Raw genomic sequence first — 27,583 nt, 5'->3', positions numbered from 1 at the left:
GCTGAGTCTCCTGATTTATTTAGCAAATTTTAATCACCAGATAGATGCACTTTAAAGTAACTGATTAATAGTAGTATTGACTGAAGCCACACAGCAGAGAGTGTGAAATGTGTCATGCCAGAGCTGTTGAGACTCTTGTCCCAAGGTCCCTTCACAGAATACTACTGATAGTTCAGAAGGATCACCTACCCAGAAGGCCCCAGCTTTTCTTTGGACTCCACAAATTCTTGTCCCATCTTCATTTTCTCCCATTCTTCCTTACGTGTCTTGATTTTACGTGGGTTCACATTCCCTCGATTTGGATTATCTTTCTTCTCTTTCTATAATAAAAAAGAACAGAAAATGCTTTGTGAATCATTTTCCAGAGTACTTTAAAATTCCACCCATATTCATAGACATATATGGAAGACATGGTTTTGCCTAGACAACATACAATAAAGTAATAACACTACAAAATTTACAGAGTTACTGATGTGGCATGACCTAGAAGAGGTCACTGAATCCAAATCATCTCCTGGGTAAAACATTTGCTCAATTCCATGCTTAAGCACTTCTAGCGATGGGAAACCCACTACCTTTTTGGATAGCACATTAACATTTTTGAACAGCTGATTGTCAGGAAAGTTAGTAAACAGCTATTTATTATTTGCTTGCCACCAAGGTCAGTCAAGAGAGATGAGAAGTAATGGCAACTGCATTTTCTGGGGTAGATATAAGGAAAGAGTTTAAAAAACCAACAAACAACAAACACCCATGAAGAATTCTTCAGCCTGTGTAGATATATGCCCCTGGTCGTCTCCTGGGCCTCCTAGAAGTCATAATGGGATTGTGAGGTTGTAGCTGGTAGGTCACATACATACACACACCACTAAGAGTCTACAGAGGGCAAGGAGTATCTCTAAAAATTCTCCCCTACTCTCACCCCCACCTGGGAATGAAGGTGTTAAACTCCTCCTGTTGCAAATCAAACACTGCAGTGCCTTGTGCTGATCTCTGAGAAATGAGCTGCAAAACTGGCAGGGAAGGGACTCGCCTAGCTAGAGTGTCCAGCAGAGTCAGGTGCAAATTGCAAGAGAAATAAATGGTGAATAGAAAAGTCAATTTCTAAAACTCAGCCTGAATATACTCAATTGTTAATAGCGCCGGGGGGAACAAACACATTTTAGTGTGATTTTTACTTTCATCTTGGTTGTGCTTAGTGTAGACACATATTTTTTAGTTTCACCTGGCATGCAAGCAAGCAGCCACTCGGAATGATTACTTCACATAAGACTGGCTTCCCTTTTTATCCCCCTTCCACACTCATGCCTACTGATGTGTAGAACAGACGCCCCTTTCCCCTCACCCTATGCTTTCTCTTCTCTTTCATGATATCCTTGGTGTCCTGCAGCATCTTCTCCTTCCAAAGATCAAAGAAGTACGAAGGGTCTGTGTAGAATTTGAGTGCCTCCTTTCCATCGTCCCTGGGATAGAAATGAAGACAAGTAGCTGTCAGGTGATAGATGAGCTCCCAACCAAATCCAATATTCCAAACACCTACAAGTTAGTGGTTTTTATACTGAGGAATCAAGAGGTCATTTGAGTGGATTGCATATTTCCTCTCTCACAACAGCGATGCCCCTGAATGGTACCTCTTTATTTATGTGGCTTTTTAAGAACCTTAGCCTTTACTTTCAATTCTTGGTAGAGGAATTTTGCATGGTCAGGACAAGAATGGGCTATAGCAGCAGGGACCCTGATTATTTCTAATGATCTGCATAGCCACAGACAACTCCCTGAGGATATCCTAATATCCTGGCACATCAGAGGGGATCTCTGATACTGGTTCCCCTGCCCCCACCAATTCCCCATACTCTAGGAAGCTTTAGAGGCTTTCTACCCCCCTTGAAATCTGTGCACATATGTGCAGGTTCACATTGTGAACATATATACATGAGTGTGTATGTATACAGATGTTATTCCTCTGCAACTACAGACAACCACAGCATTCCAACTTCTTGCTTTTTTCTAGAGTAGCTCAGCATCTGCCCCCCACCCACCACCACAAGGAGGCCCCGGTGAGAACAGATGGCCAGCTGTCTTATGACCACAAATTTAATCTCCACATCTAGTGGCAGTGACAGTAGTATAGTCAGCTACTGAGTGTCAATGTCAGGGTTATCTGTGCCAGACTTGATGATCTAGGTTAGAATCCTGTACTTTGGCATGGCCAAGGCCCTCTCAATTTCCAGAAAGCATGTGGTTAGGGGTGGACAATTATTTTAACTTATTCCGAACTAAAAAGAATCAGAAACATAATTCTATTCCCTGGCCTCCAATCCTATCACAACACATGGAAAACATTTCCAAATACAACACTAATGATTTTTATATTAAATCTTGCTTTGAGTTACTACACAATGGGCCATTTCTGTTAATGCATATACACATAATTGAGTTTGTATTATTTTTGGAATTGTCCTGTAAGTTTGAAAGTATTTCAAAATAAATTTTTTTTATTTTTAAAAAGGGAAAATAGGGAAGTGGACGTGGCTCAACTGATAGAGCGTCCACCTACCATATGGGAGGGTCCAGGGTTCGACACCCAGGGCCTCCTGACCCATGTGGTGAGCTGGCCAATGCACAGAGATTCTGTGCACGGAGTGCTCTGCTACTCAGGGTGCCACCGCGAATGCACTCTGCAAGGAGAGCCGCCCTGCATGAAAAAAGAGCAGCCTGCCCAGGAGTGGCGCCACACACATGGAGAACTGACGCATCAAGATGACGCAACAAAAAAGAGACGCAGTTTCCCACTGCCACCAAGGGTACAAGCAGACACAGAAGAACACGCAGCGAGTGGAAACACAGAGCAGATAATGGGGGGGGGGGGGGTAGGGGAGAGAAATAAAATAAATCTTTAAAAATTAAAAAATTTTAAAAAAAATAAAGGGAGAAAACCATTAATTGAAAAATAAAATTTTCTTAATATCACTTGTTTATTCTATCCTACATATACACCCTATATCGTACTTCTCTCTTCAATATTTTCAGGTATATAATCCCTTTCTGGCCCCTAACCCCTACCAAAATCCAACTAGACTAAACGATGGGGCCAGAGTCAAGTCTCCATCATGCTATGCTAGCTATCATCCTCTTTGAAAGTCAAAGGGAAACAGAATTTCACACAGTAATATAGGATAGGTACAATGCACTCTGTGTGAGAAGCTACCATATTTCTATTTCAGGCTTCCTGAATCAAGATGGTGCCCTTGAATTTCACAAGTACACACACATTCTACTTTGTAGTAGACCCAAGTCTCACAGAAGACTTCTGCCTCTAGCTATCTGTAATTACTTTTAACCTGTTTCTAAGATATTTATGGATAAAAGCAAGATAAATATTCACTTTCTGCCTCTGCTCAGTGGTTTTTTGTAGGAAGACAACACTATGCTAGAAGGGAGGGGCTTTAAGTTGTCTATAAAGCTACCTTCCCTTCTCAAGTCTAGCCACAAAAGTGTAGGTCCTTTCAGAAAGGAATGTCAAAAGAATGTTCAAAACCAAGTGAAAGACACTCATTTGGAAAAATGCCAATTATTTTTTACGCCTTGGAAGGACCCTTCAAGGCCCAGAGCAGCCAGTCCACGAGGCCCGCCCCAACAACAAGCCCAGACATCTGGTAATCGAGTGGTTTCCAAGTAAGTGGGAGCCTTGCTAGAATGTTGCCCGTGGGATCTATGCTATTGGACCGCCTTGTAACAAAGTCCTTTTGGTTCTATAAAAACTAAATTCCTTGGATGGAGTCCAAGATGGACCTGGCTTACACCAAATTAGACTCTGCAGCATGCAATGCTATAGCAAAGTATATATTCACTACGAATTTCAGAAACCAAACATGAGTAAGTGAGAACTGTTTATATGGTAAATTTTAGCTTCTGCTGCCACAAGGAATTTTGGTAGGTAGTGAGCTTTTTGATACAATCCTCTGATGGAAAAAACATCTTTAGGAAAAAAAATCTAGTTGTTTACTTATATACTGAAAAGGGGGAGAGCTAGCCAGCCATTACCTGTAAGGGGTAAGATTGTTGAGAGGTGGGGGAGTATCACAAGTATTATATGTTTCCAAAACAGGTACTGGGAGAGAGTTTCTGTCAAATAGTTTCTGGTCTTGAATGGTAGAGCTTCTGAAGGCCTTTCGGGTGTTGATCCCTTGTAGCGACACTGAGAGAAGATGGAAGGTGTTAGAAAATGGACGACAGGCTATCTGAGCAAACACTGAGTCACACCAGTTAGAGAGGGCTCAGCTGCGGCATTTCTTGGCTGCGGCTGCCTGCAGCCAGGTTTTTTTTCTTTTTCTTTTTTTTCCCTCCTCCTCTGGGGAAGCCCCACAAGGCTGTCAGCAGCCCAGCCATTTCATGACTGAACAAAATGAGGCAACACAAAGGTTTACTATATGGGCCAGATCTAGCAGTCCTCTCCTTAGGAGGAGTGAATCTTCCAAGGACTTTTATGGTAGCAAAATAGGACTGGGGGAAGGGAAATTTGAGAAAGAGGGAATTGGGGGAATGGGAGAAAGGGAGTATGTGGGGGTGTGGTAGAGCTAAAAAGGTTTCTTCACACCACCCAGGCTTATGTCATTTCAAAGCAAAACTCCACAGGTCTCTCTGATTTCTCTCCTCACTTTTTTTATAAATCAGGGGGAAAATTCTAAGAAACTGCTCAGCAGCATCTGCAAATGCTGAGCTCAGCTTCCTTACCTTCTTCTTCCTTGGGATCCAGCTGAGTGACTTTAACTTGTAGGCGGTCAACCCTCTCAGCAAGGGAGCTTACCCGAGAGGCAAAGGTATTTGCCTGAGTAAAGAGCTCTCCAAAAATGTCCTCTGCATATTTACCTGCAAAGAGCAAAGAAACCAAGTCACCAGTGCATAAAAGTGGCATAAATGATCAGGAAAACAGGCTGCAAAAGACAGGAATCGGGGGCGGTGGACTTGGCCCAGTGGTTAGGGCATCTGTCTACCATATGGGGGGTTCGCGGTTCAAACCCCGGGCCTCCTTGACCCGTGTGCAGCTGGCCCATGCACAGTGCTGATGCGTGCAAGGAGTGCCCTGCCACACAGGGGTGTCCCCCGCATAGGGGAGCCCTGTGCGCCCCTTAAGGAGAGCTGCCCAGCATGAAAGATAGTGCAGCCTGCCCAGGAATGGTGCGGCACACACAGAGAGCTGATGCAACAAGATGACGCAACAAAAAGAAACACAGATTCCCGTGCCGCTGACAACAACAGAAGTGGACAAAGAAGACGCAGCAAAATAGACACAGAGAACAGACAACCAGGGTGGCGTGGGGAGAGGAGAGAAATAAATAAATCTTAAAAAAAAAAAAAAGAAGACAGGAATTGTACTCCCCATTCTTCAATTACACACACACACACACACACACACACACACACTCCCCAAGATGGTTCGTGCTACATGCAGATACTTGCTCCTAGAAATAGAGCCATACCTCCATAGCTTGCTATACCTAATAGAGTCTTCTTGGTTGAACAATCATGAAACTCAAAGAAGGCTGAATAAAATTTAAAGGTGTAACACAAAATATTAATCTTGGAAGAGTAGAAATATGTCTGCACATTTGCTTACCCCTTAGTCCCAATGCTCTATAAAAACACTTTTGTAAAATGGTTCTGGAAAACAGATGGGGAGTTAGAACCTTCTAGGTGTCTGTAATTAACATGCAAAGTAAGAAATCACTTTCTCAATGGAGCTTCAAAAGTATTTTGAATAATGATGAGTTGTGGTATCTTTGAGGGGTCTTGAACTTATTATCAACAACCCACAGCAGAGACATACAGCTTCTTCTAAGGTGTGAAAAAGTTATTTTATGTTTTATAACCTACAATTTTCAAAGTCTTTGCTCTAGATTACAATCCTTCAAATCTGTATCTTAGGGAACAAGCAAAAAGCTGAAACTTTCAAGCCCTTCCTGAAAAACAACATTTCTAAGTGGTCTTTCCACAATGTCTTGTTTTTCAGAAAAAGAAGAGTTCCTTACTTTCAATCCTGGAATGCAAGGAGAATCTGCAGCCAAAGGAACAAAACAGCAATTTGACACTACTTCCATACCATTATTCTAAGCCACAAAGCACATTTTTACTAGGAATAAAAAGTGGTATGAACAAGTAAATAAACCATCTGAATTTTTTTTTTTTAAAGAAAAGAAGGAAATTTTTTTCCTTCATTTTTATTAGCAATGGATTATATTTGGTATTCAATTATGGATGTTTCTGGCCAGAAGTTAGGATACAATTTGGTCATTCAAATTTGGGTTCTGCTTTTCCTTTACAAAAGGATTCCTCTGGGTTTTCAACTTTTTTTTTTTTTAAGAAGTTTTGATTACATCCATCTAAATTTTTTATCTGCAAGATGAAGGCAGGTATAAATGTGACCATGCCCGACCAAAAGATAATTACTTTGAGACCTATTTAAAGTAAGGCTCGAATTTTTAGCCTCTAAGACACATTTATGCTTAGTTCATATTTGAGGGGAAAAAAAAAATCTGAGAGGCCAAAACTGCACCTTCGAGGGTGAACTGCAGCTCACCTTCCCAGTATAACCTGGAAAGTAAGGATAAGACCAATCAACTGCAAATTTTGGATTGCTGGTAAATTTAGTCAACAAGGAGTTCCTAATCAAGGAAAAGCAATTCTATGCATATTGAATGGTTTTGTGATCTAAACAACTATGGAAAGCTCCAATGCTCAAAGGACTCAAATTAGCTAAAGAGCTGCATTTCTCCTGCAAGTTGAGGGTCCTCCTTGATCCCTGTCCATAAATGGCTAAGTTCCCATAAGAACATCCAGGTAATGGATATTGTGATTAGAAGGCAGAGAAACATGCAACATTATGTGTGGGGAATAAACCAGGCTCAAAAATATCTGTTAGCCACCCAGATTTACCCTTTAGTCATTAAGAGAATATCCAGGATTCCCTACTCTTTAGTGAAGGGGGCAGGGATAGTAGAGCAGTGGCTCAGTATTCCACAGTGGCTTTCAAGATAAAATCTTACAGAGGACCCTAACATATAAAATGGTAACATTGCCACTGTACATACAGTGCAACACCTATTATAGTGATGAAAGGGAAAACGTCAAAAAATATTTTTATGATATTTTTCATTTTTTAATACCCCAATTTGTTTTTTACTTTTAGTTTTTCTAAATTATGTATTTTATTTCTAATCTTTAAACCTATCATTATTATTTCATTTCCCTATTAATTGAATTTGGCAATATATTAGGGTTCATTTTTTAAGAAGTTTTGGATCACAGAGGGGTTCAACTATGGCAGAGGAAGAGCAACAGTTTGGAAGAGCACTGATGGGGGATGCATGGGTGGGAGGGAGTTCTCCAGGGCACGCGTATAAGGTATATAGATATGTTCAGATGTTCATTGGTTATTGACATAGGGGGTAGAGTTTCACACAACAACTGAGGGAGTGCTGAGTTCCCATCCTGGGGAGCTCTGTTGCATTCCCCAATGGAATAGCAATAATCCCCCAAGTGCAAGGGCAAAGACCAGTGAAGAAGGATGGTCCAGTGATGGGCCCTTGATAGTGATGACTATGTTTATGAGCCTGTGTGCTTGAAATTTCAACTTGGCCTAGAGCTGCAGGGTTACCTCCTGAAAGCCTCAATGTTGCTCAAATGTGGCCATTCTTTAAGCCAAACCTGATATATAAATGCATTACCTTCCCCCTCAGCGTAGGACATGACTCTCAGAGATGAGCTGCCCTGGTGCTGAGGTATTACTACCAAGCACCGGCTGGTGATGCAACTAGAAAAAGACATTGAATAAAAGGGGAAATGGTAAAGATAAATGAGTTTATATGGCTAAGAGACTTCAAAATGAGTCGGGAGGTCATCAGAAAGGTCATGCTTACACGCATGTCAGCAGGATCTCAGAGATAGCCAAAGCAGATAGAACCTCAGGTAGTGGTGCTCCTGAGGGCTATGGAGACATGTCCTAAGGTCATGGCAGATAACTCTGGAGTTCAGTGCCTTGCCAGTGAGCCCTACTTTGGAATTTGTGCTCCTGAGTGTGATGGAGTTGGACTCAGATGTGACTCCTCTACATATGCCTCTTCTGTTCTGTCACTTTTCTGAACCTGTGGTTGGCGGTGGGGTTTGTGTATGACCAGGAGACTTGACTCTCTCTTGACTGTCCATGTGCCAGCTGGGCCCTAAGCCTCAGCAGAGTTGTAGCACCTACTCTTCAGTTCGTTGGACTTACTCAGGTCAGCTAACAAGGAGGTGAGGATGGTCAACCACCACACGAAGGAACCGAGAGAATCTACAACTGCAAGCAGGAGAGTCCCCTCCATTAGCCATGTGGGATCTAAGTCTCCTCTAAATTTGGTGGTGGAGTGGGCATTGCCATTCCAGGGTCCTCAGGATGGAGGAATAAAATATGGATTAGAGTGGACTTACCAGTATTCTACTGCAGAATTAATGTGACTCTAGCAATGGAAGAAATTATATCACTGATATGGAGACAGTGACCGTGGCAGTTGCTGAAGGCAGGGAGAGAGAAAAGGAGGTGTGATATGGGGGCATTTTTGGGACTTGGAGTTGTCCTCATCGATATTGCAGGGACAGATGTGGGACATATATATCCTGCCATAACCCACTGAATGGACTTGGAGAGAGTATAAACCACAACATAAACTATAATCCATGCTGTGTACAAGTGTGCCAAAATATATTCATCAAATGCAATCCAATGAATGTACCACCCTAATGAAAGATGCTGATGTGGGAGGAGTGGGGGGTGTGGGGAGTGGGGTATATGAGAACCTCATATTTTTTAATGTAACATTTTGTGTGATCTAAGTATCTTAAAAAAAAAGAGAGAATAAAAAAAGATTAAAAAATAAAAAATAAAATGGGTAACATTGAGGACTCTGTTTTAAAAGGGAGTGAGGTAGGACGAAATCTTTCCCACTGTCCATCACCTCAGGCCCTAGGCACAGTATTGCCCACACTATGATACGGAAGGAAAATGGACTTCAAATCAGAAAACCTGGATTTAAGCCTCAGTTGTTTTTGTTTATACATGTGTACTCTTTGGCAAGTGACAAACTCTCAGCCTCACTTTCCTCATTTGTAAAATGGGGATAACTATATATCTACCTCACCAAGTTGTCATGATGATTAAATGAGCTAAAACTGTGGGTTGTTACAATAAGATTCTTCCTTATATTGCTCAAACATATCAATGATTTAGAAGAGTGTGGAATATCTAAATATCCCAAGTTTTTAATGTAACATTTCTTGTGATCTATGTGTCTTTTTAAAAAAGGCAATAAATAAATAAATATTAGACTTAGAGGAAATTTCAAATATACTCCAGTCAGTAATTTGGTAAACCCTAGTCTTCAAGTGCTTCTGAAACAGAAGTGTCATACTTAAACAGCAGAAAACCCTGTAGAGAGTTAAATTTTACTCAGACTATGGAGATCATCAGCAACATTCATAACAGATACCACATTTTACTAAAAATTCCAGAACCATGCTTCAATTTTTTTTTCCTTAGCAGAACTGTTCAAATGAAATATTATGTGGAAGTAAAATAAGTAAAACTGTTTTTTAAAGATGTGAAGATGCTCTTGTTGAAGTCTGCATGGGAATCTTGGGGCTCCCTGATGCCTCCCCCACCCACACCACCCCACCCCACTCAGAAAAACCAGTATCATGGTATGATTTCCTAATGAAAGTGGGGATTCCATTTTCCTGGGTGGCCAGGATACTGATCAAAAGTGCTTTCTGGGCCTATATTTTGTAAAATATGGCAATGAATACATGAAATGTCAGCCTCACTGCACTGAGTGTAAATAATTCTGGATATGCAATCATGGAGCAATCCATGGCCGTGAAATTTTTAGCTTTGTGCTTTATCCAGTCCATAATCAGACTTTCCCTTCTAGACCAAGCAGTATGGCTAGAGTACAATACACATGAGGCCAAGGTCATGAGCTTGAAGCACATATGAGAGCGCATATCTGTGTCCCTCTCTGCTAGAAGAAATCCTAGTCATCTTTCAAGGCTTAATTTAAATATAACCTCTTCTGTGAAGCCCTACCTGTGCCTCCACTCTCCACAGAAGGTATTCTTTCCTCCCTCGTATTTTTTTTGGATGGAATGGTGAAGAGAACATAGGCATGAACTGTTCAACAAACATCTACTGAGCTTCTACTGGGTGCCAGGTACTATACAAGAAGATACCGGGGTTCAAGGATAAACAACCCATAACACATGATTTCTGCCTTCAAAGAACTTTTAACTTAGTGTAAGAAACAATGATAATTTTCAACATAATGTGGTAGATAATATTAATAATATAGGCATATAATGGGAGCTCCGTGGAGCTAACTTAGCACAATCTGGAGGAGATAAGTGCTAAGAGTTCTGAAGGATCAGCTACAGGTGGCCAGGTGAACAAGGAAGGCAGGGCAAGGGCTTTCCAGGCAAGGGAAATAACAAGAGCATTGCATGAAGGTACGAGAAACAGCATGGTCTGTTTCAGAACTACTCTTCATTCTTTCTTTCCTTCCTTCCCATATTCCCTTTTCAATTTAAAAGAATCTTTATATATATATAAGATTATATATGTATATTATATATATATATGATTTTTTAAAAAGAATTTCTTTCTCCTTCTTCCCTCTTTGTTTGCACTCAGTGTCTGCTCTCTGTATGTTCTTGTGTGCTTGTATTTTTTTTAGGAGGCATCAGGAACCAAACCCAGAACCTTCCATGTGGAAGGGAGGTGCCCAATGGCTTGAGCCACCTCTGCTCCCACTTGTTGCATCTCTTATTGTTTCCTTGTTGTGTCTCTTTGTTGCATCATCAAATTGTGTCAGCTTGCTGCACCAGCCTGTCACATCAGCTTGCTGTCTTGATTATCTTCTTTAGGAGGCAACAGGAAGAAAACCTGGGACCTCCTATGTGGTAGGAGGGCACCCAACTGCTTGAGCCACCTCCACTTCCCAAAAGAATCTTTTTAAAAGATTGTAAAATGGGAGAAGGATTGTAGAAAAGGAGGCTGGAAAGGAAGGCAAATCTTGAAGAGTCTTTGAACGCCAGGCCAAGGAATTTACAGAGGGAGATAAATAGTTAAGATTTGTAATCTTACTTTAAAAATGTGCTTTTAAAACACATGCTCAACTGAAAAAAATATGAACAATTCGGAATTATACAAGCAAAAGTGAAAATTATGTTTTAGATCACTCCTGTAGGGGTATATGGATAGATCTAAGGGGGCTGGATCAGAGAAATTAAAGCCAGAAGGAGGCGAAAGCAATAATTAAGGTGAGAGGCAACAAGGTCTGAACCAGGGTCAGAGGCAGAGAGTAGGGAACAGAACTGAGAAATTCTTATGAAGTCTGAGTTTAAATACTGACTTTGCTTCTTACTGGATGATGTGTCTCTCCTGACAAGTTACCTTACTCTTTTGAACCTCCATTTCATCTGTAAAATGGGAATACCACCATCTAATCTTATAGGATTACGGAAAGGATTAAATGGGATAATCTATGCCAAGATCCTATAAAAAACATAGGGAAAGGATTTGGCTCAACTGATAGAGCAGCCAACTACCACATGAAAGGTCCAGGGTTCAAACCCAGGGCCTCGTGACCAGTGTGGTGAGCTGGCCCATGCACAGTGCTGATGCGTCCAAGGAGTGTCCCCCGCGTAGGGGAGCCCCATGTGCAAGAAGTGCGCCCCGTAAGGAGCCAAGCGAATAAAGTACAGCCTGCCCAGGAGTGGCGCCACACATAGAGAGACCTGACGCAGCAGGATGACACAAGATTCCCGGTGCCACTGACAAGAATCAAAGCACAGAAGAACACACAGCGAATGGACACAGAGCAGACAACCAGGGTGGGGATGGGGGGTGGGAGGGGAGAGAAATAAATAAATCTTAAAAAATAAAATAGCATAAAGCAGGCAATCAACAAATATGGGTTCCCTTCCCACCCACCCCCAATTCTCCCTTTAAGAATTATTTATTTGGGAAGCAGTCATGGCTCAACTGATAGAGCGTCTGCCTACCATATAGGAGGTCCAAGGTTCGATACCCAGGGTCTCCTGGCCCGTATGGTGAGCTGGCCCACACGCAGTGCTGCCGCGTGCAAGGAGTGTCATGCCACATAGGGATGCCCTCTGTGTAGAGGTGCCCCATGTGCAAGGAGTGCACCCCACAAGGAGAGTCACGCCTTGTGAAAAACGCAGCCCACCCAAGACTGGCGCCCGCACACACGGAGAGCTGACACAGCAAGATGACACAACAAAAAAGAGACAGAGATTCCCGGTACTGCCTAATAAGAATGCAAGTGGACACAGAAGAACACACAGCAAATGGACACAGAGAGCAGACAATGAGGAGGGGGGAAGGGGAGAGAAATAAATAAAATAAATCTTTAAAAAAGAAAAAAGAATTATTTATTTGTTTCCACTGGTAGATTATGAGCTCCTGAAAGAGAGGGACCCTTATCTCTGTATCCCTTCAGCATATAAAATAATGTTCAATGCATGTATATTAGATGAATAAATACCAAAGCCAGATAAAGATACCATAAGAAAACTACAGACCAATTTCTCTTATGAATACAGGTGTAAAAATCCTCAACAAAATACTAGTAAACCAAATCCAATAGTGTATTACAAGAATTATATACACCATGATCAAGTGGGATTTATCTCTGGTATGCAAGGTTGGTTCAACATAAGAAAATCAAGTAATGTATTGTACTATGTGAACAGAATAAAGAGGAAAAAACCACATGATCATCTCAATCAATGCAGAAAAGGCATTTAACAATATCCAGCATCCCTTCTTGATAAAAACACTTAGAACACTAAGAATAGAAGAAAACTTCCTCAACATGATAAAGGTCATATATAAAAAGCTCAAAGCTAACATCCTACTTAATGGTGAAAGACTGAAAGCTTTCCTTCTAATATCAGGAACAAGAAAGGATGCCCACTGTCACCACTATTATTCAACATTGTATTGGGAGTTCTTACCAGAGCAATCAGGCAAGAAGAACTAAAAAGCATCCAAATTGGAAAGCAAGAAGTAAAACTTTCTCTATTTACAGTTGATATGATCCTATATACAAAAAATCATGAAAAAAATATAGCAAAGCTCCTAGAGCTAATAAATGAATTCAGCAAAGTGATGGGGTACAAGATCAAAACCCCTAAATCCATAGTGTTTCTATACACAAGCAATGAACAATCAGAATAAATCAAGAAAAAGTAATTCCATTCACAATAGCACCTAAAATAATTATACAGGAATAAACCTAATCAAGGATGTAAAGGACTTGTACATAGAAATCTATAAAACATTGCTAAAAAAAGTCAAAGAAGAATTAAATAAATCAAAGGACTTTCTATGTTCATGAATTACAAGACTAAATATGGTTAAGACGTCAATCCTACCCAAAGCAATTTACAGATTCAATGCAATCCCAATCAAAATTCCAACCTCTTTGCAGAGATGGAAAAGCCAATCATCAAATTCATAAGAAAGGGTAAGGGGCCCTGAATAGCTAAAGTCATTTTGAAAAAGAAGAATGAAGTTGGAGGACTCACACTTCCTGATCTTAAAACTTATTACAGGGGAAACGGATGTAACTTAACCAACTGGGCTTCTGTCTACCATATAGGAGGTCCAGGGTTTGATGCTGAGGGCCTCCTGGTGAGGAGGAGTTGGCCCATGCGGAGTGCTAGCCCACACGGGAATGCCACCCCAAGCAGAAGTGCCGCCCTGCATGGGAATGCCGCCTAGTGCGGGAAAGGTGTCCTGCACAGGAGTGCTGACCGACGCCGAGAGCTGGCACAGCAAGAGGATACAACAAGAGACACAAAGGAGAGAAAATAAGACGTAGTAGAACAGGGAGTTTAGGTGGTGCAAGAGAGTAACTGCCTCTCTCCTACTCCAGAAGGTCCCAGGATTGGTTCCCAGAGGTGCCTAATGAGAGTACAAGCAGACACAGAAGAACACACAGCAAATGGACACAGAGAGCAGACAACAGGGGGACTGGGCGGGAGGAAAAATAAATAAAATAAGTCTTTAAAAAAAAACTTATTAAGGGAGCGGATGTGGCTCAAGCAGTTGACTGCCTGCCTCCCACATGGGAGGTCCTGATTTGGTTCCCAGTGCCTCCTAAAGTAGATGAGCAGACAACAAGGAGACATTGAATGAAAACGAGCAGACAATAAGCAAAAACAATGAACAAAAACTAATGGAGTTGAAAACAAAAAACAAAAAAAACGAACAGAGTGAATGTGGTTCAAGTAGTTGAGTGCCCACCTCCCAATGGGAAGTCCCAGGTTCAATTCCCCGGTGCCTCCTAAAGAAAAAACAAACAGGCAATGAGCAGACAATGAGCAAAAAAAATGAGTAGACAACAAGCAACAAAACAAAACAAAACCAAAGAAAAAACAAAAACCACAATGAGCAAAAACAATGAGCAAACAAAGAAGCCACCTCAGGGGAGGGGAGTGACTTATTACAAAGTTACAATAATCAAAACAGCATGGTACTGGCTGGCACAAGGACAGACATATAGTTCAATGGAAACAAACTGAGAGCTCAGAAATCAACCCTTAAATTTACGGCCAACTGCTTTTTGACAAGGGGGCAAACAGACAACTCAATTGGGAATGAAGCATCTCTTCTACAAACTGTGCTAGGAAAAGTGGATCTCCATTTACAAAACTCAACTCAAAATGGGTCCTTAATATAAGAGCTAGAACTATCAAACTCCTAGAAAAAAATGTATAGAGAACCATCTTCACAACCTAGGCAATGGTTTCTTAGACTTCACACCCAAAGAGCAAGCAGCAAAGAAAAAAAGATAAATGAGACCTCATTAAAGTTAAAAAGTTTTGTGCCTCAAAGGACTTTATTGTGAAAGTAAAAGGACAACCTATACAACGGGAGAAAATATTTGGAAACCACATATCTGATAAAAGTTTAATATGCAGAATATTTTTTTAAAATCCTTCAACTTAACAAAAAGACAAACAACTCATTTTAAAAATGGGAAAAAGATTTAGACAGACATTTCTGCAAAGAGGAAATACAAATGGCCAAAAAGCACATGAAAAAGGGCTCCAAATCACTAGCTATTAGGGAAATGCAAATTAAAACAACAATGAGATATCATCTAACACCACATAGAATGTCCATTATTAAAAAAACAGACAACAATAAGTGCTGGAGAGGATGTGGAAAATAACACTTCTTCACTGTTGGTGGGAGTGTACAATGGTGCAGCCTCTGTGGAAAACAGTTTGGTGGTTCCTCAGGAAGCTAAATATAGAACTGCCATATGATCCAGCAATTCCTTTACTAGGAACATATCCAGAAGAACTAAAAACTATGACATGAACAGACATCTGCACACCAATGTTCACAGCGGTGTTGTTCACAACTGCCAAAAGATGGAAACAACCCAAGTGTCCATGCACCAATGAATGGATAAACAAAATGTGGTATATACATATGATGGAATACTATGCTGCAGTAAGAAAAAATTAAATTGGGACATATGTGATAACATGGGATGAGTCCTGAAGACATTATACTAAGTGAAGTAAGCCAGACACCAAAGAACAAATACAGCATGGTCTCATTAATATGAACTAAATACAAATAATAAACACATGGAATTAAAACCTAGGGTATAGGTTATTAGGAGGTAAGAGGAGGGTTGAGAAGAACTATGGATGCTTAATGTATGTAGAAGTTTTAATTAACTTGACTGTAAAAGTGTGGAAATGGATAGAGTTGATAGTAACACATTATAGTGAGTAGCAACTGGTTTATAAATGGAATTGTGGCTGAAAAAGGTAGTCTGGGAAAGTAAATGCCAATAGAAAGAAAGCTAAAGAATAATTAGGGACTGAATAACACAGTGACTCCAGAGGTAGCTGAGAATTGTGGTTAAGGGTACAAATACAGGCAGCAGACTTGGCCCAGTGGTTAGGGCGTCCGTCTACCACATGGGAGGTCTGCGGTTCAAACCCCGGGTCTCCTTGACCCATGTGCAGCTGGCCCATGTGCAGTGCTGATGTGTGCAAGGAATGCCCTGCCACGCAGGGGTGTCCCTCGCGTAGGGGAGCCCGACGCGCAAGGAGTGCGCCCCTTAAGGAGAGCCGCCCAGTGTGAAAGAAAGTGCAGCCTACCCAGGAATGGCGCCGCACACACAGAGAGCTGACACAGCAAGATGACGCAACAAAAAGAAACAGATTCTCGTGCCGCTGACAACAACAGAAGCAGACAAAGAAGACGATGCAGCGAATAGACACAGAGAACAGACAACTGGGAGGGCAGGGGAAGGGGAGAGAAATAAATAAATCTTTAAAAAAAAAAAAAGGGTACTTGTGAGTCCTTCTGTGAGCAAGAGCAAATGTACATCACTATTGCAGGGTGATGGGAATATGGAGAAGCATGGGAAAATTATAACTGGTGTGACCTACAGACTGTGGTTAACAGCAATACTATAATATTCTTGCATCAATGCCAAAGCTGTACTGTGTTGATAATGAAGGTGTATGGAAAAAGTGGGCCAAATGTACACTATGGACCAAGATTGGTGGTAATAGTCTGATATTATCTCATAATCTATAACAAATGTTCCACCAGGGTGTGGAGTTGTATGGGAAATCTACACATCTGTATGATTGTTTTGCAAGTTCACAATATCTGTAACAAAAATATATTTTAAAAAAACAGAATGGGTTGGGGGAAAAATACACCAAATGTAAGATAAGGACTATAGTGGGTAGTAATATTTTGACGATGCTCTTGCATAGTTTGTAACAAAGGTTTCACAACAATGTAAAGAGCTGGTGGAGGGGTGATGTATGAGACCCCTGTGTGATGTTATGTATGTTTATTTTGTAAGTTCACAATCTTTACTATACACTTACTGTTTATGCGTGTTCATGTATGGATGATATACTTCAATAAAAATTTTAAAAAAATTTTTAAATGGGCAAAAGACTTGAATAGACATTTCTCCAAATAAGATATACAAATGGCCAGAAAGCATGTGAAAAGATGCTCAGCGTCATTAGCCATCAGGGAAATGCAAATCAAAACCACAACAATATCACTTCACACCCATAAGAATGGCTGCTATTAAAAAAGAGAGAGAGAAATGGATGTGGCTCAACCGAAAGAACATCCACCTACCATACAGGAGGTCCAGGTTTTGATACCCAGGGCCTCCTGGCCCGTGTGGTGATCTGGCCCGTGTGGTGATCTGGCCCACGCGCAAGAAGTGCTGTGCCATGCAGGGGTGTCCCCCGTGTAGGGGAACCCCACATGCAAGGAGTGCGCCCTGCAAGGAGAGCTGCCCCGCATGAAAAAAGTTCAGCCTGCCCAGGAGGAGAATAATTCCGCACACACGGAGAGCTGACACAGCAGGATGACGCAACAAAAAAGAGTCACAATGCCACCTGATAATACAAGTGGACACAGAAGAACATACAGCAAAGGGACAAAGAGAGCAGACAATGGGGGGGGGGGGGAGGAAGGGGAGAGAAATAAATAAAATAAATCTTTAAAAAAAAAAGAGAGATGTGGAGAAATGGGAACACTCATTCACTGCTGGTGGCAATGTAAAAGGATGCAGCTACTGTGGAAGCCAGTTTGGCAGTTTCTCAGAAAGCTAAGTATGGAACTACCACATGAACCAGCAATCGCACTATTAATTATATACCTGAGGGAAGTGGATATGGCTCACCTGACAGAGCGTCTGCCTACCATATAGGAGGTCCAGGGTTTGGTACCCAGGGCCTCCTGGCCCGTGTGGTGAGCTGGCCCATGCACAGTGCTGCCACACGCAAGGAGTGCTGTGCCATGCAGGGGTGTCCCCTGTGTAGGGGTGCCCCAAGCGCAAGGAATGCACCCCACAAGGAGAGCACCCCATGTGAAAAAAGTGCAGCCTGCCCAGGAGTGGCACCACACACACGGAGATTTGATGCATCAAGGTGACGCAACAAAAGACCCAGATTCTGGTGCCACTGAGAATGCAGACACAGAAGAACACACAGAGAATGGACAGAGAGAGCAGACAATGGGGTGGGAGAAGGGGAGAGAAATAAATAAGATAAATCTTCAAAAAAAAAGAAAAAAGTATATACCTGAAAGGACTGAAAACAGGGACTTGAAGGTGTATTTGCACACTGATGTTTACAGTAGCATTATTCACAACTGCCAAAAGATGGGAGCAACCTAAGTGTCCATCAGTGAATGGATAAATAAAATGCCGTAACACATATGGAATATTATTCAGTTGTTAAAAAAAGAAGGAGGAAACGGACTTTGGCCCAGTGGTTAGGGCGTCCATCTACCATATGGGAGGTCCGCGGTTCAAACCCCGGGCCTCCTTGACCCGTGTGGAGCTGGCCATGCGCAGTGCTGATGCGCGCAAGGAGTGCCGTGCCACGCAAGGGTGTCCCCCGCGTGCGGGAGCCCCACGCGCAAGGAGTGCACCCGTGAGGAAAGCCACCCAGCGTGAAAAGAAAGTGCAGCCTGCCAAGGAATGGCGCCGCCCACACTTCCCGTGCCGCTGACAACAACAGAAGCGGACAAAGAAACAAGACGCAGCAAATAGACACCAAGAACAGACAACCAGGGGAGGGGGGGAAATTAAATAAATAAATAAATCTTTAAAAAAAAAAAAAAGAAAAAAAAGAAGGAACTCTTATACATGTGACAACTAGGATGAACCTTTAAGACATTATGTTGAGTGAAATAAGTCAGATACTAAAGGACAAATATCACACGATTTCACTGATTTGAAACAATTAGAATAAGCAAACCCATAGTTGGAATCTAGAATATAGGTTACCAGGGGATGGAATGGGGATAGGGAATGAGAAGTTTAAGGCTTAGAATGTACAGGGTTCCAGGTGTTGGTGGAGGGGTGTTATATGGAAATTATGCATGATTGTTTTCTAAGTTCACAACTTCTCTAATTAAAAAAAAAGTACAGGGGTTGAATGGGACCTCATATTTTTTGAATGTAATATATATTTTTTTAATTTAAAAAATTTAAAAAAAAAAGTATAGTGTTCCTTTTTTTTTTTTTAAGTCCATGGAACTACATTGCACAGTGAACCCTAAATTAAACCATGAACTTTAGTTAATATACAATTATAGTAATAAAATTGGTTAATTTTAAAAAAGTACAGTTACAAAAATGTGTCGGGGAGCTGATGGAACTCAGTGGTTGAATGCCACCTTCCCACATTATGAGGTCTTGGGTTCAATGCCTGGCCTGGGACCTCAAAAAAAAGAGTGTTATCATCAGTTGTAAGAAATGTTCCACAACAGTGCAAGGTGTTAGGGTGGGGTATGAGAATCCTGTATTTTATGCATGGTTGTTCTGTAAACCTAGGACTTCTCTAATAAAATAAATTAAAAAAAGAGTCAGTTCCACACTGAAGAAACTTTGTTTCATTAGTCAACAGCTGATCCTGAACCCAGAAAGGCTCCCTCAAGATAGGTGTGGTCTGATCACAGGTGAAAGAGTGTGAGCAATGGCATCCATCAACACTACCTGGGAAAACACCTGAGAGAGAGAATATAATTCCTGCTATTGAGAATAAGAAGCATCATTAGCTAGATGTCCTTCGTCCTTTGGAAAAGGAAACAGAGTATGATTGACTTCTACCCGCTTGGCCTTCTCAGGGTGACAGAAGCAGAAATGATGCCTTCAAAAAATAGTGAGGGGAAGTGGCTGTGGCTCAAGCAATTGAGTTTCTGTTTATCGTATGGAGGACCCAGGTTCAATCTTGATAACCAAAGAAAAAAAGGCATCCCAGACCTGTGTGATGAGGTGCAGCACAACACAGCATGGAGAGGCACAAGCCCCCGCATGGCAAAGAGACACACCAAAAAGACAATGATGCAGTCAGACAGGAAAAAAAAGTGAGGGGAACTGGATGGGGCTCAAGCAGCTGGGCACCTGCCTACCACATGGAAAATGCCAGTTCGGTTCTTGGTGCCTCCTAAAGATGACGTGCAAGACAGTAGGCCGGTATAGCAAGCTGACACAACATGGTGATGCAACAAGATGACACAACAAAGAGACACAAGGAAACACAATGGAAGAAACAACAAATGGGAGCAGAGATGACTCCCTCCCAGGGAGCAGACAGCAAGAACAAACAATGAGGGGAAGGAGGAGAAATAAAATAAATCTTTATTTAAAAAAGTCAGGGGAAATGGACTTTGGCCCAGTGGTTAGGGCGTCCGTCTACCACATGGGAGGTCCCCGGTTCAAGCCCCGGGCCTCCTTGACTCGTGTGGAGCTGGCCCATGCACAGTGCTGATGCGCGCAAGGAGTGCCGTGCTACACGGGAGTCCCCCGCGTAGGGGAGCCCCACGCGCAAGGAGTGCACCCATAAGGAGAGCCGCCCAGCGCAAAGGAGGGAGCAGCCTGCCGAGGAATGGCGCCGCCCACACTTCCCGTGCCGCTGACGACAACAGAAGCGGACAAAGAAACAAGACGCAGCAAAAAGACACAGAAAAAACAGACAACCGGGGAAGGGGAGGGGAATTAAATAAATAAATAAAAATAAATCTTTAAAAAAAAAAAAAAAAAAAAAGTCAGGCTCTCTACAGTCTTCACATGCTTCACTGTCAGCTGCACTGCTATTGCACTGCTGTCAATGCTCCTTTGTCTAAGAAAGGCACTGGTAGGGTTTCATTTCTTCATGACGTGCCATCTGGGCTTCCCTAAGCCCTGGATCAACTGAGCTAGGTGAAATCTTAGGAATCTCAGACCCTATAATGTCATCTGGTCACAGAGAGCTCTGTTTCCCCAGGTTCCTATTTTAAAGGGAGGGCCTATTACTATCTGGGAGAATGCACGTTTTCTTGATATTCCACTGCCTTTGCTAAGGGCAGTGATGCAACAGGAGGGGTGAGTGTCTGAAATGATTCACACCAAGATGCCTGTGCTAAGGAAGATCACTAAAATGGCATTTTGACAGAGGTTCTTATGGGAGCTAGAGTGGCACTAGACAAATGCGGAACCTATCCAAGCATCTGCCGTTCCCACACCTTGGCTTCAAATAAAGTCAGCTTGATTCAGAATGAAATCCAAACCACATGCATGTACCCCACCCAAAGCGGTCTCATTCATTCTTGCCAATTAAAAAAAAAACGTGCAATTTTGCTGGCTTTTTCCTCAGCTGGAAAACAGACTAGGCTAACCCCCATTTTCATCCCAGGAGAAGAATGGCTCCAGTTACAATTTGTGTCACTGTGTGTTCATGCAGTTTGCAAAACTCTCAAAACCTCAGAGACTGCAGAAGTAATTTGTATCCTGAACTTGGACCTGGGGGCTTGAAGCACAATTAAATGTGTACTAGGGTGGACAAATCACCCAGAATCTCTCTGAATGCATGTTTGTTTTATTCCTCTTTGGGAAGAAAAGGGGTTGGGGGAGTGTTGGGTAGATAAAGACTATTGGTACATTTGAGATTTCAACAAAGTCAGGCTACATTGAACAGCTCGTGCAATTACAGGCACATTCCCCGACCCAAGATACTGCTCTGTGAACCTCCCACTTTATACAGAGAATTCCGCTCTGTCATTCCATCTGCAGTTTCTGCTGCAGCCCTTCCTGCCACCCTTCCCACAGATTTTCTTTTGAAGCAGGTGGAGGGGGAGGGGGAGGGAACCTAGAGAGTGGTGGTAGATGAAAAAAGCATTGAGGGGAATAATGCACGAAAAAGGAGCTTCTCTTTGTGGGGGGGGGGGTTGAGATACATTTTCTCATTACCTAGGGAAGGCAGATGGGGAGAAATAGGAACACGGAGGAGAAGGAAACTAAATAAAGAGCACCAAAGACCCCTGAGGGCAAAGCACAGGCTCTCTGCGCACTCACTCAGGCTGCCCAGCTGTCGGATGACATTTGCCAGGGTGATGTTGGTCTTGCATTCCAGCTCGTTTCTAACGCGAGGCAACGTCTGACGGCACAGGTGCCTTGGCTTGATGTTCCTCGTTACTAACGGCATGGTGGACCTGCTTCAGGCAATGTTCTGAATGATGAAAAACAACCTAAAAAAGAAATAACAGGAAGGTATTACTCAACCACAAATTCCAGGCACACTAGGGCTTGTGTGAGTCTTTTTTTTTGGGTCTTTGCTTTATCTAAAACAGCTTTAAAAAATCTTTTCTTCCCCTTTCACCAACCCCGCCCCCCACCCCGTTTCGTTCTCTTTTTTTTAAAGTGATTTTTCCCTTCCCCTCCTCCTCACCCACCCCCACCCTGCTGTTTTTGCTGTCTGTGTCCATTTACTGTGTGATCTACTGTATCTATTTCTCTTTTAGTCTTCTCGTCTTTCTCTAGGATTCATTGGGATTCAATCCTGGGGCCCTCTGATGTGGAGAAAGGTTCCCTGTCAATTGTGCCACTTAAGTTCCTAGTCTCTGCTTCGCATCACCTTGACTCTCCCCCCTTCATCTCTTTTTTGCTGTGTCATCATCTTGCTGCGTGACTCACTTGCACAGGCACTGGCTTACTGCGCAGGTACTCGGCTCACCATGCAGGCACTCACGTGGGCACTTGGCTTGCCGCACAGGCACTTATTTGGGCACTCAGCTCACCATGTGGGCACTTAGCTCGCTGCACGGGCACCCACATTGGCACCTGGCTCATTGCACAGGCACTCAGCTCACCACGCGGACACTGACTCACCACGCAGGCACGCTTTCTCTTCTTTTTCACCAGGAGACCCCAGAGATTGAACCTGGATCTGGGTCCTCCCATATGGTAGGCAGAGGTCTTATCACTTGAGCCACATCCACTGCCCTTTTTTTTCCTTTCTTGAAGTTTGTTATTAGAAGGCTTGCTGGATAAGTTTAGAAATTCTGAGTTGGTGCCTGCTGGTTGAGGTACACAGGCAGTATAAAAAACCTAAAAACCTTAAAATGACCATTACTACTCCAACCAAAAAGAGTCTCCAGAGGCAAAGGAGGCATGGTCAGAGAACAGCCCATTCAGCAGGCAATGGATGGTAGAGATCCTAACCATGGGGCGCCCATAACCAGGAGAGATAAGATTCTAGGCCACCAATTTTAAGGATCAAAAAAGAGCTTCTGGGAAATGGATGTGGCTCAACCAATTGGGCTTCTGTCTACCATATAGGAGGGTCCAGGGTTTGATGCCCAGGGTTTCCTGGTGAGGGCAAGCTGGTCCATGTGGATTGCCAGCCCATGTGGGAATGTGGTCCCGTGCAGGAGAGCCGCCCTGCATGGGAATGCCACCTTGAGCAGGAAAAGCTGCCCCAAGCAGGAGTGCCAGCGAACGCTGAGAGTTGGTGCAGCAAGATGATGCAACAAGAGACACAGAGGAAAGAAAATAAGACGTAGCACAACAGGGGAGTTGAGGTGGCGCAAGAGAATAATCACCTCTCTGCCACTCTGGAAGGTCCCAGGATTAGTTCCCGGAGCTGCCTAATGAGAATACAAGCAGACACAGAAGAATACACAGTGAATGAACACAGAGAACAGACAACAACAGGGTGAAGGGGAGGGGGGAGAAATAAATAAAAAATAAATCTTAAAAAAAAAAAGAGCTTCAGTTATCTGATAATCTCCAATGAAATCAAACTGCCAATAGCAATTCCACTGATATACATGAGGATATAACTTCTCCAGTTCTTCCTTGAAGGGTAACTATTAACGTACAACTGAATACTAGCTGCCAGTATCTATTAACACCACTAAAGTTTAGTTTGTAAATTGACAGAATGAAAGGATATCAAGGAAAATTTTACATGTTCAATACTGCAAACGTAATCTGAACAAACTGTGCTTTGAGGGTCCCTGGTCCTTTCTCATCTACCCAAAAGCTTCCCTTTCTCCCTTCCATCCAGTTCAATACACCTGGGCCAAAAGGCTCTTGAAACAGCAGGAAGCGTCTGGAGCAGATCCTGAAACCTTCCAGTGATACTGTTTCTTATCCTGTCAGCTGAGCCCCTTTCCCTAGGAAATCCCCCAGCACTTCAGGTTCATGCTGAGCTATTGTTTTAGATTTAGAGTATCAAATTCTTACCTAGCTTTACAAAGCTCGGAGGAAGTTTTATCACAATGAAATGTATATGACCACAGCCAAGGCTCACTGGGCTGGTCCTGCTTCCATATCTTGTGAAACAAATCTAAAATGGCCTTATGATTTTTGTACTAGGGAAAACGGCAAATTTATTTCACATGAAAAAGCAAAGTATAAAGGTAATATACCCAAGTCCCCAATACTGAAGAACTCCTCTTCCAAAAGGCCAAAGAGAAGTTTACTTCCACCAAATTTTTAAAAATACTAGCTCATCACCAAAAAAATTGACTGTGAATACAAAATGCTTAAACCAAGTTAAACATCAGAGATCTTAAAAGCGAACCAACATATTGTCTGACCAAAAGTGAAAAAAAAAAAAAAGCCCTTCAGGCTCAAAGGGGGAGCAGAGCCCTTGGAACAGACTGCTCCTTGTTATGGACATTCTGATCTGCTAAGAGTAAAAATAAAACAGGAAGCCAGCAGCTTGGGGAACAAGATTTCCTGTCACCAACAGCAACAGCCTAAGAACCAAGAGAATCAGCTGTTTGCTCATAACTTTGAACCTCCCTTTAATAGTCACTGTGTGGCAGCTGTGCCTATCTTTGGGGTGCAGAGGTGTTTCCTGAATACTTGTCTACTGTCTAAGGAAATAATTTCCATTCCATTCCTTAGCTAAGTTCCCATTTGATTCAACAGGTTTTCTATTCCATATTTTGGACTTTCCTTCCCAGTTTAACTCTTCCTCTTTTTTACTTAATGTAAAAGTATCAGGTATTAAGATGCAATCTTTAGTAACACATGGTGAAAAAACAGTTTAGAACAGGAAAGGAGGCAGAGGTTACAAATTAAAAAAAAAAACAACTCACAGGGCTTTGTATACCATCCTCTGGATTGCCCGTTGAGAATCCCAGATTTCTGGCCTTCTGGAAGAACCAGAAATTCAAGGATGGAGCCAGAGATGACTAGAAACATCCACTGCAGACTCCATTAGCAATCACCTGAATAGTTGTTCCAGCTTCTCTCAGAGGAGCTAAAGAAACTGGATCACCTTGCAATTCTGGGTTGAATGTAGCCACTGACAGGGCATTCCAGACTCTCCCTCTGGATACCTAATGGAAACTTAATTCCAAATGGCTAGGTAAATATCAGATTGGAGGGGGGCAAGAAGGCAGGGGGTGTTGGTGGTGGTAGTGGGAGAACAACTTCTAACACCTTGGTACTTTAGCACTTATACTTTCCCATATGCCTTAGGTAAGCAGACACAAATGGAGTTAACTTTATGTCATCTGGATGGGGTTTAACTGGAACCAAGTTTTCAATACCAAGATAACTTCCTCTTGACAGAAAAGCCAGCTCCCATAACCAGCTGGAGAGTAGTACTCAAGAAATGACAATACATCAATATCCACTGAGACAAAACAATTAGAAAAAGTGAATCTGCTAGATAAAAGCCATTTAATTTGCTTCAAAGCCAGCAAAGAGAGACATGATTCCCTGTTATATGGAATCACCTGTAATCACTACTCATTTTTTTTTTCGATAAACAAGGGTTGGTTGCATTTTTTTATAATTATGGAATTATGCACAATCTGAACAACAGTAACTTGACAGGAGAAATAAAATCCTACATTCTGTTGTTCTGGGGGGTTAAAAATAAATTTAGAAATGGGGCAAAGATTTTCAGGCTTTCAATTCAGCTTTAAGCTGTGGAAAATTTACAGGTTTTAAAGTTGAGAAATACCAGGGTTTGAACCCTGACTAAGGCACATGACTAGCTGTGTAATCTTGTTTTTTTTTTAATATATATTTTTTTAATTTTTAAAATTTCTCTCCCCTTCCCCCCCGCCAGTTGTCTGCTCTCTGTGTCTATTCGCTGTGTGTTCTTCTGTGACAGCTTCTGTGACCACTTCTATCCTCCACATGGGAGCACCGGGAATCTGTGTTTCTTTTTGTTGCATCATCTTGCTATGTCAGCTCTCTGTGTGTGTGGTGCCATTCTTGGGCAGGCTGCACTTTCTTTCACACTGGGTGGCTCTCCTTATGGGGCGCACTCCTTGTGCATGGGGCTCCCTTACACAGGGGACACCCCTGCGTGGCACTTCATTCCTTGCGTGCATCAGCACTGCACATGGGCCAGCTCCACACGGGTTGAGGAGGCCCAGGGTTTGAACCGTGGACCTCCCATGTGGTAGGCGGTCGCCCTATCCATTGGGCCAAGTCCACTTCCCTAGCTGTGTAATCTTGAGCAATTTTCCCAGACCATTAAATAAATATAACTTAAATAAAATGCCCATACAAGTCTTTTTTAAAAAGTAGTTACTTATAATTCTGCAGACCCTAGGCAAATTTCCCTGTAGAATCAATTTTAATCATTTATAAATATTTTTTAAAACACTTTTGGAGGAGCAGATATAGCTCACTGGTTGAGCCCCTGCCTCCCATGTACAAGGTCCTGGGTTCAATCCCCCAACCCTCCTAAAACAACAAAGCAAAATAAAACAATACAACACTTTTAATGAGGGACATGTTATGGAGTAGAATGCAATATTCACATAAAAAATTTAAAGCTAAAACCCTAGACTTAATGAAATTTAGTGGGTTTTTTTTTGTCAGTTGCTCCCAGCTATGCTTCCAGATTTCTGAAGAACCTACACTGTTATATCTCTCCTCCAGTCTTCTACAACTAGATTCCTCATCTGAACCAGAGAACAACAAGTGATTAGAGTGACTATTTTCTCAATTCTCCCCAAGACTGTACATCACCAGCACCATTCTAGCCACATGGGAGAAAAATTAATTCATTACATACAATGGATGCCTAAGGACATTAGGGCGTAATTCTTTCATGCAACTAACTCCAGTCAAGAAAGGCTCCTCTAACATCAGTAGCACATTAGTGGAAAATTTATTGAACACTGGGTGTTGGGGAACCACTGAATTACGCAAGGAAGTAGCAAGGACAAATTTACATTCTAGACAGACCATACTAACAGAAGCACAGATGTTATATTTGGGTAGAAGACTGGAGGTAAGAACACCAATGGGAAAGCTCTTCATAGTCTGAGAAGTAGACAATAAAAATGGAGTTAGCAAATGTGGAGTTTACTAATCACGGTTAGCAAATATGAGCAGAGAAACCAGAGACTAAGGTGGCAGGGATGAGTCCAGCCCTTTAGTCCCACCTGCTCACTTTCCTTATAGTTTTGTACTGTTATGTTTTTAAAAAGTGGTAAAATGTATGTTTCTTTATAAAAAGAACTTTTCATTTATGAAAGAGCCAAATGCTAGTGCCAATGACAGAAATAAAGAGAAAATGAAGAAAACCAAGAAAGTAATGGTTCTTGGGTGGGAAAAGAAGTTTTGGATACATAAAAGAGTAAAATGTCCTGTCTTTATAGAATCTATAAACATCTTTTTCAGTCACACTTTGACTAGGGAAATTATATGCTATAATG

General features: G+C 42.1%; 1 protein-coding gene across 2 annotated transcripts in view; it reads right to left on the bottom strand.

Annotated features, from left to right (window-relative positions):
* The window catches only part of WASF2 (WASP family member 2), a 90,579-nt gene that overhangs the window by 9,834 nt on the left and 53,162 nt on the right, over positions 1–27,583 (bottom strand). For both annotated transcript variants that reach the window (XM_004455720.4, XM_058304034.1), the window contains exons 2-6: positions 21,960–22,132; positions 4,735–4,869; positions 4,045–4,198; positions 1,346–1,463; positions 190–320 (exon numbers count right to left, since the gene is read on the bottom strand). In XM_004455720.4, the coding sequence (XP_004455777.1) occupies positions 190–320; positions 1,346–1,463; positions 4,045–4,198; positions 4,735–4,869; positions 21,960–22,089 (668 nt within the window). In that variant the 5' untranslated portion in view covers positions 22,090–22,132. The remainder of the gene's footprint in view (positions 1–189; positions 321–1,345; positions 1,464–4,044; positions 4,199–4,734; positions 4,870–21,959; positions 22,133–27,583) is intronic.

The sequence above is a fragment of the Dasypus novemcinctus genome, chromosome 9 (genome assembly GCF_030445035.2).
Source record: "Dasypus novemcinctus isolate mDasNov1 chromosome 9, mDasNov1.1.hap2, whole genome shotgun sequence".
Taxonomy (NCBI): Eukaryota; Metazoa; Chordata; class Mammalia; order Cingulata; family Dasypodidae; genus Dasypus; species Dasypus novemcinctus.
This window is presented reverse-complemented; position numbering and strand designations above follow the sequence as displayed.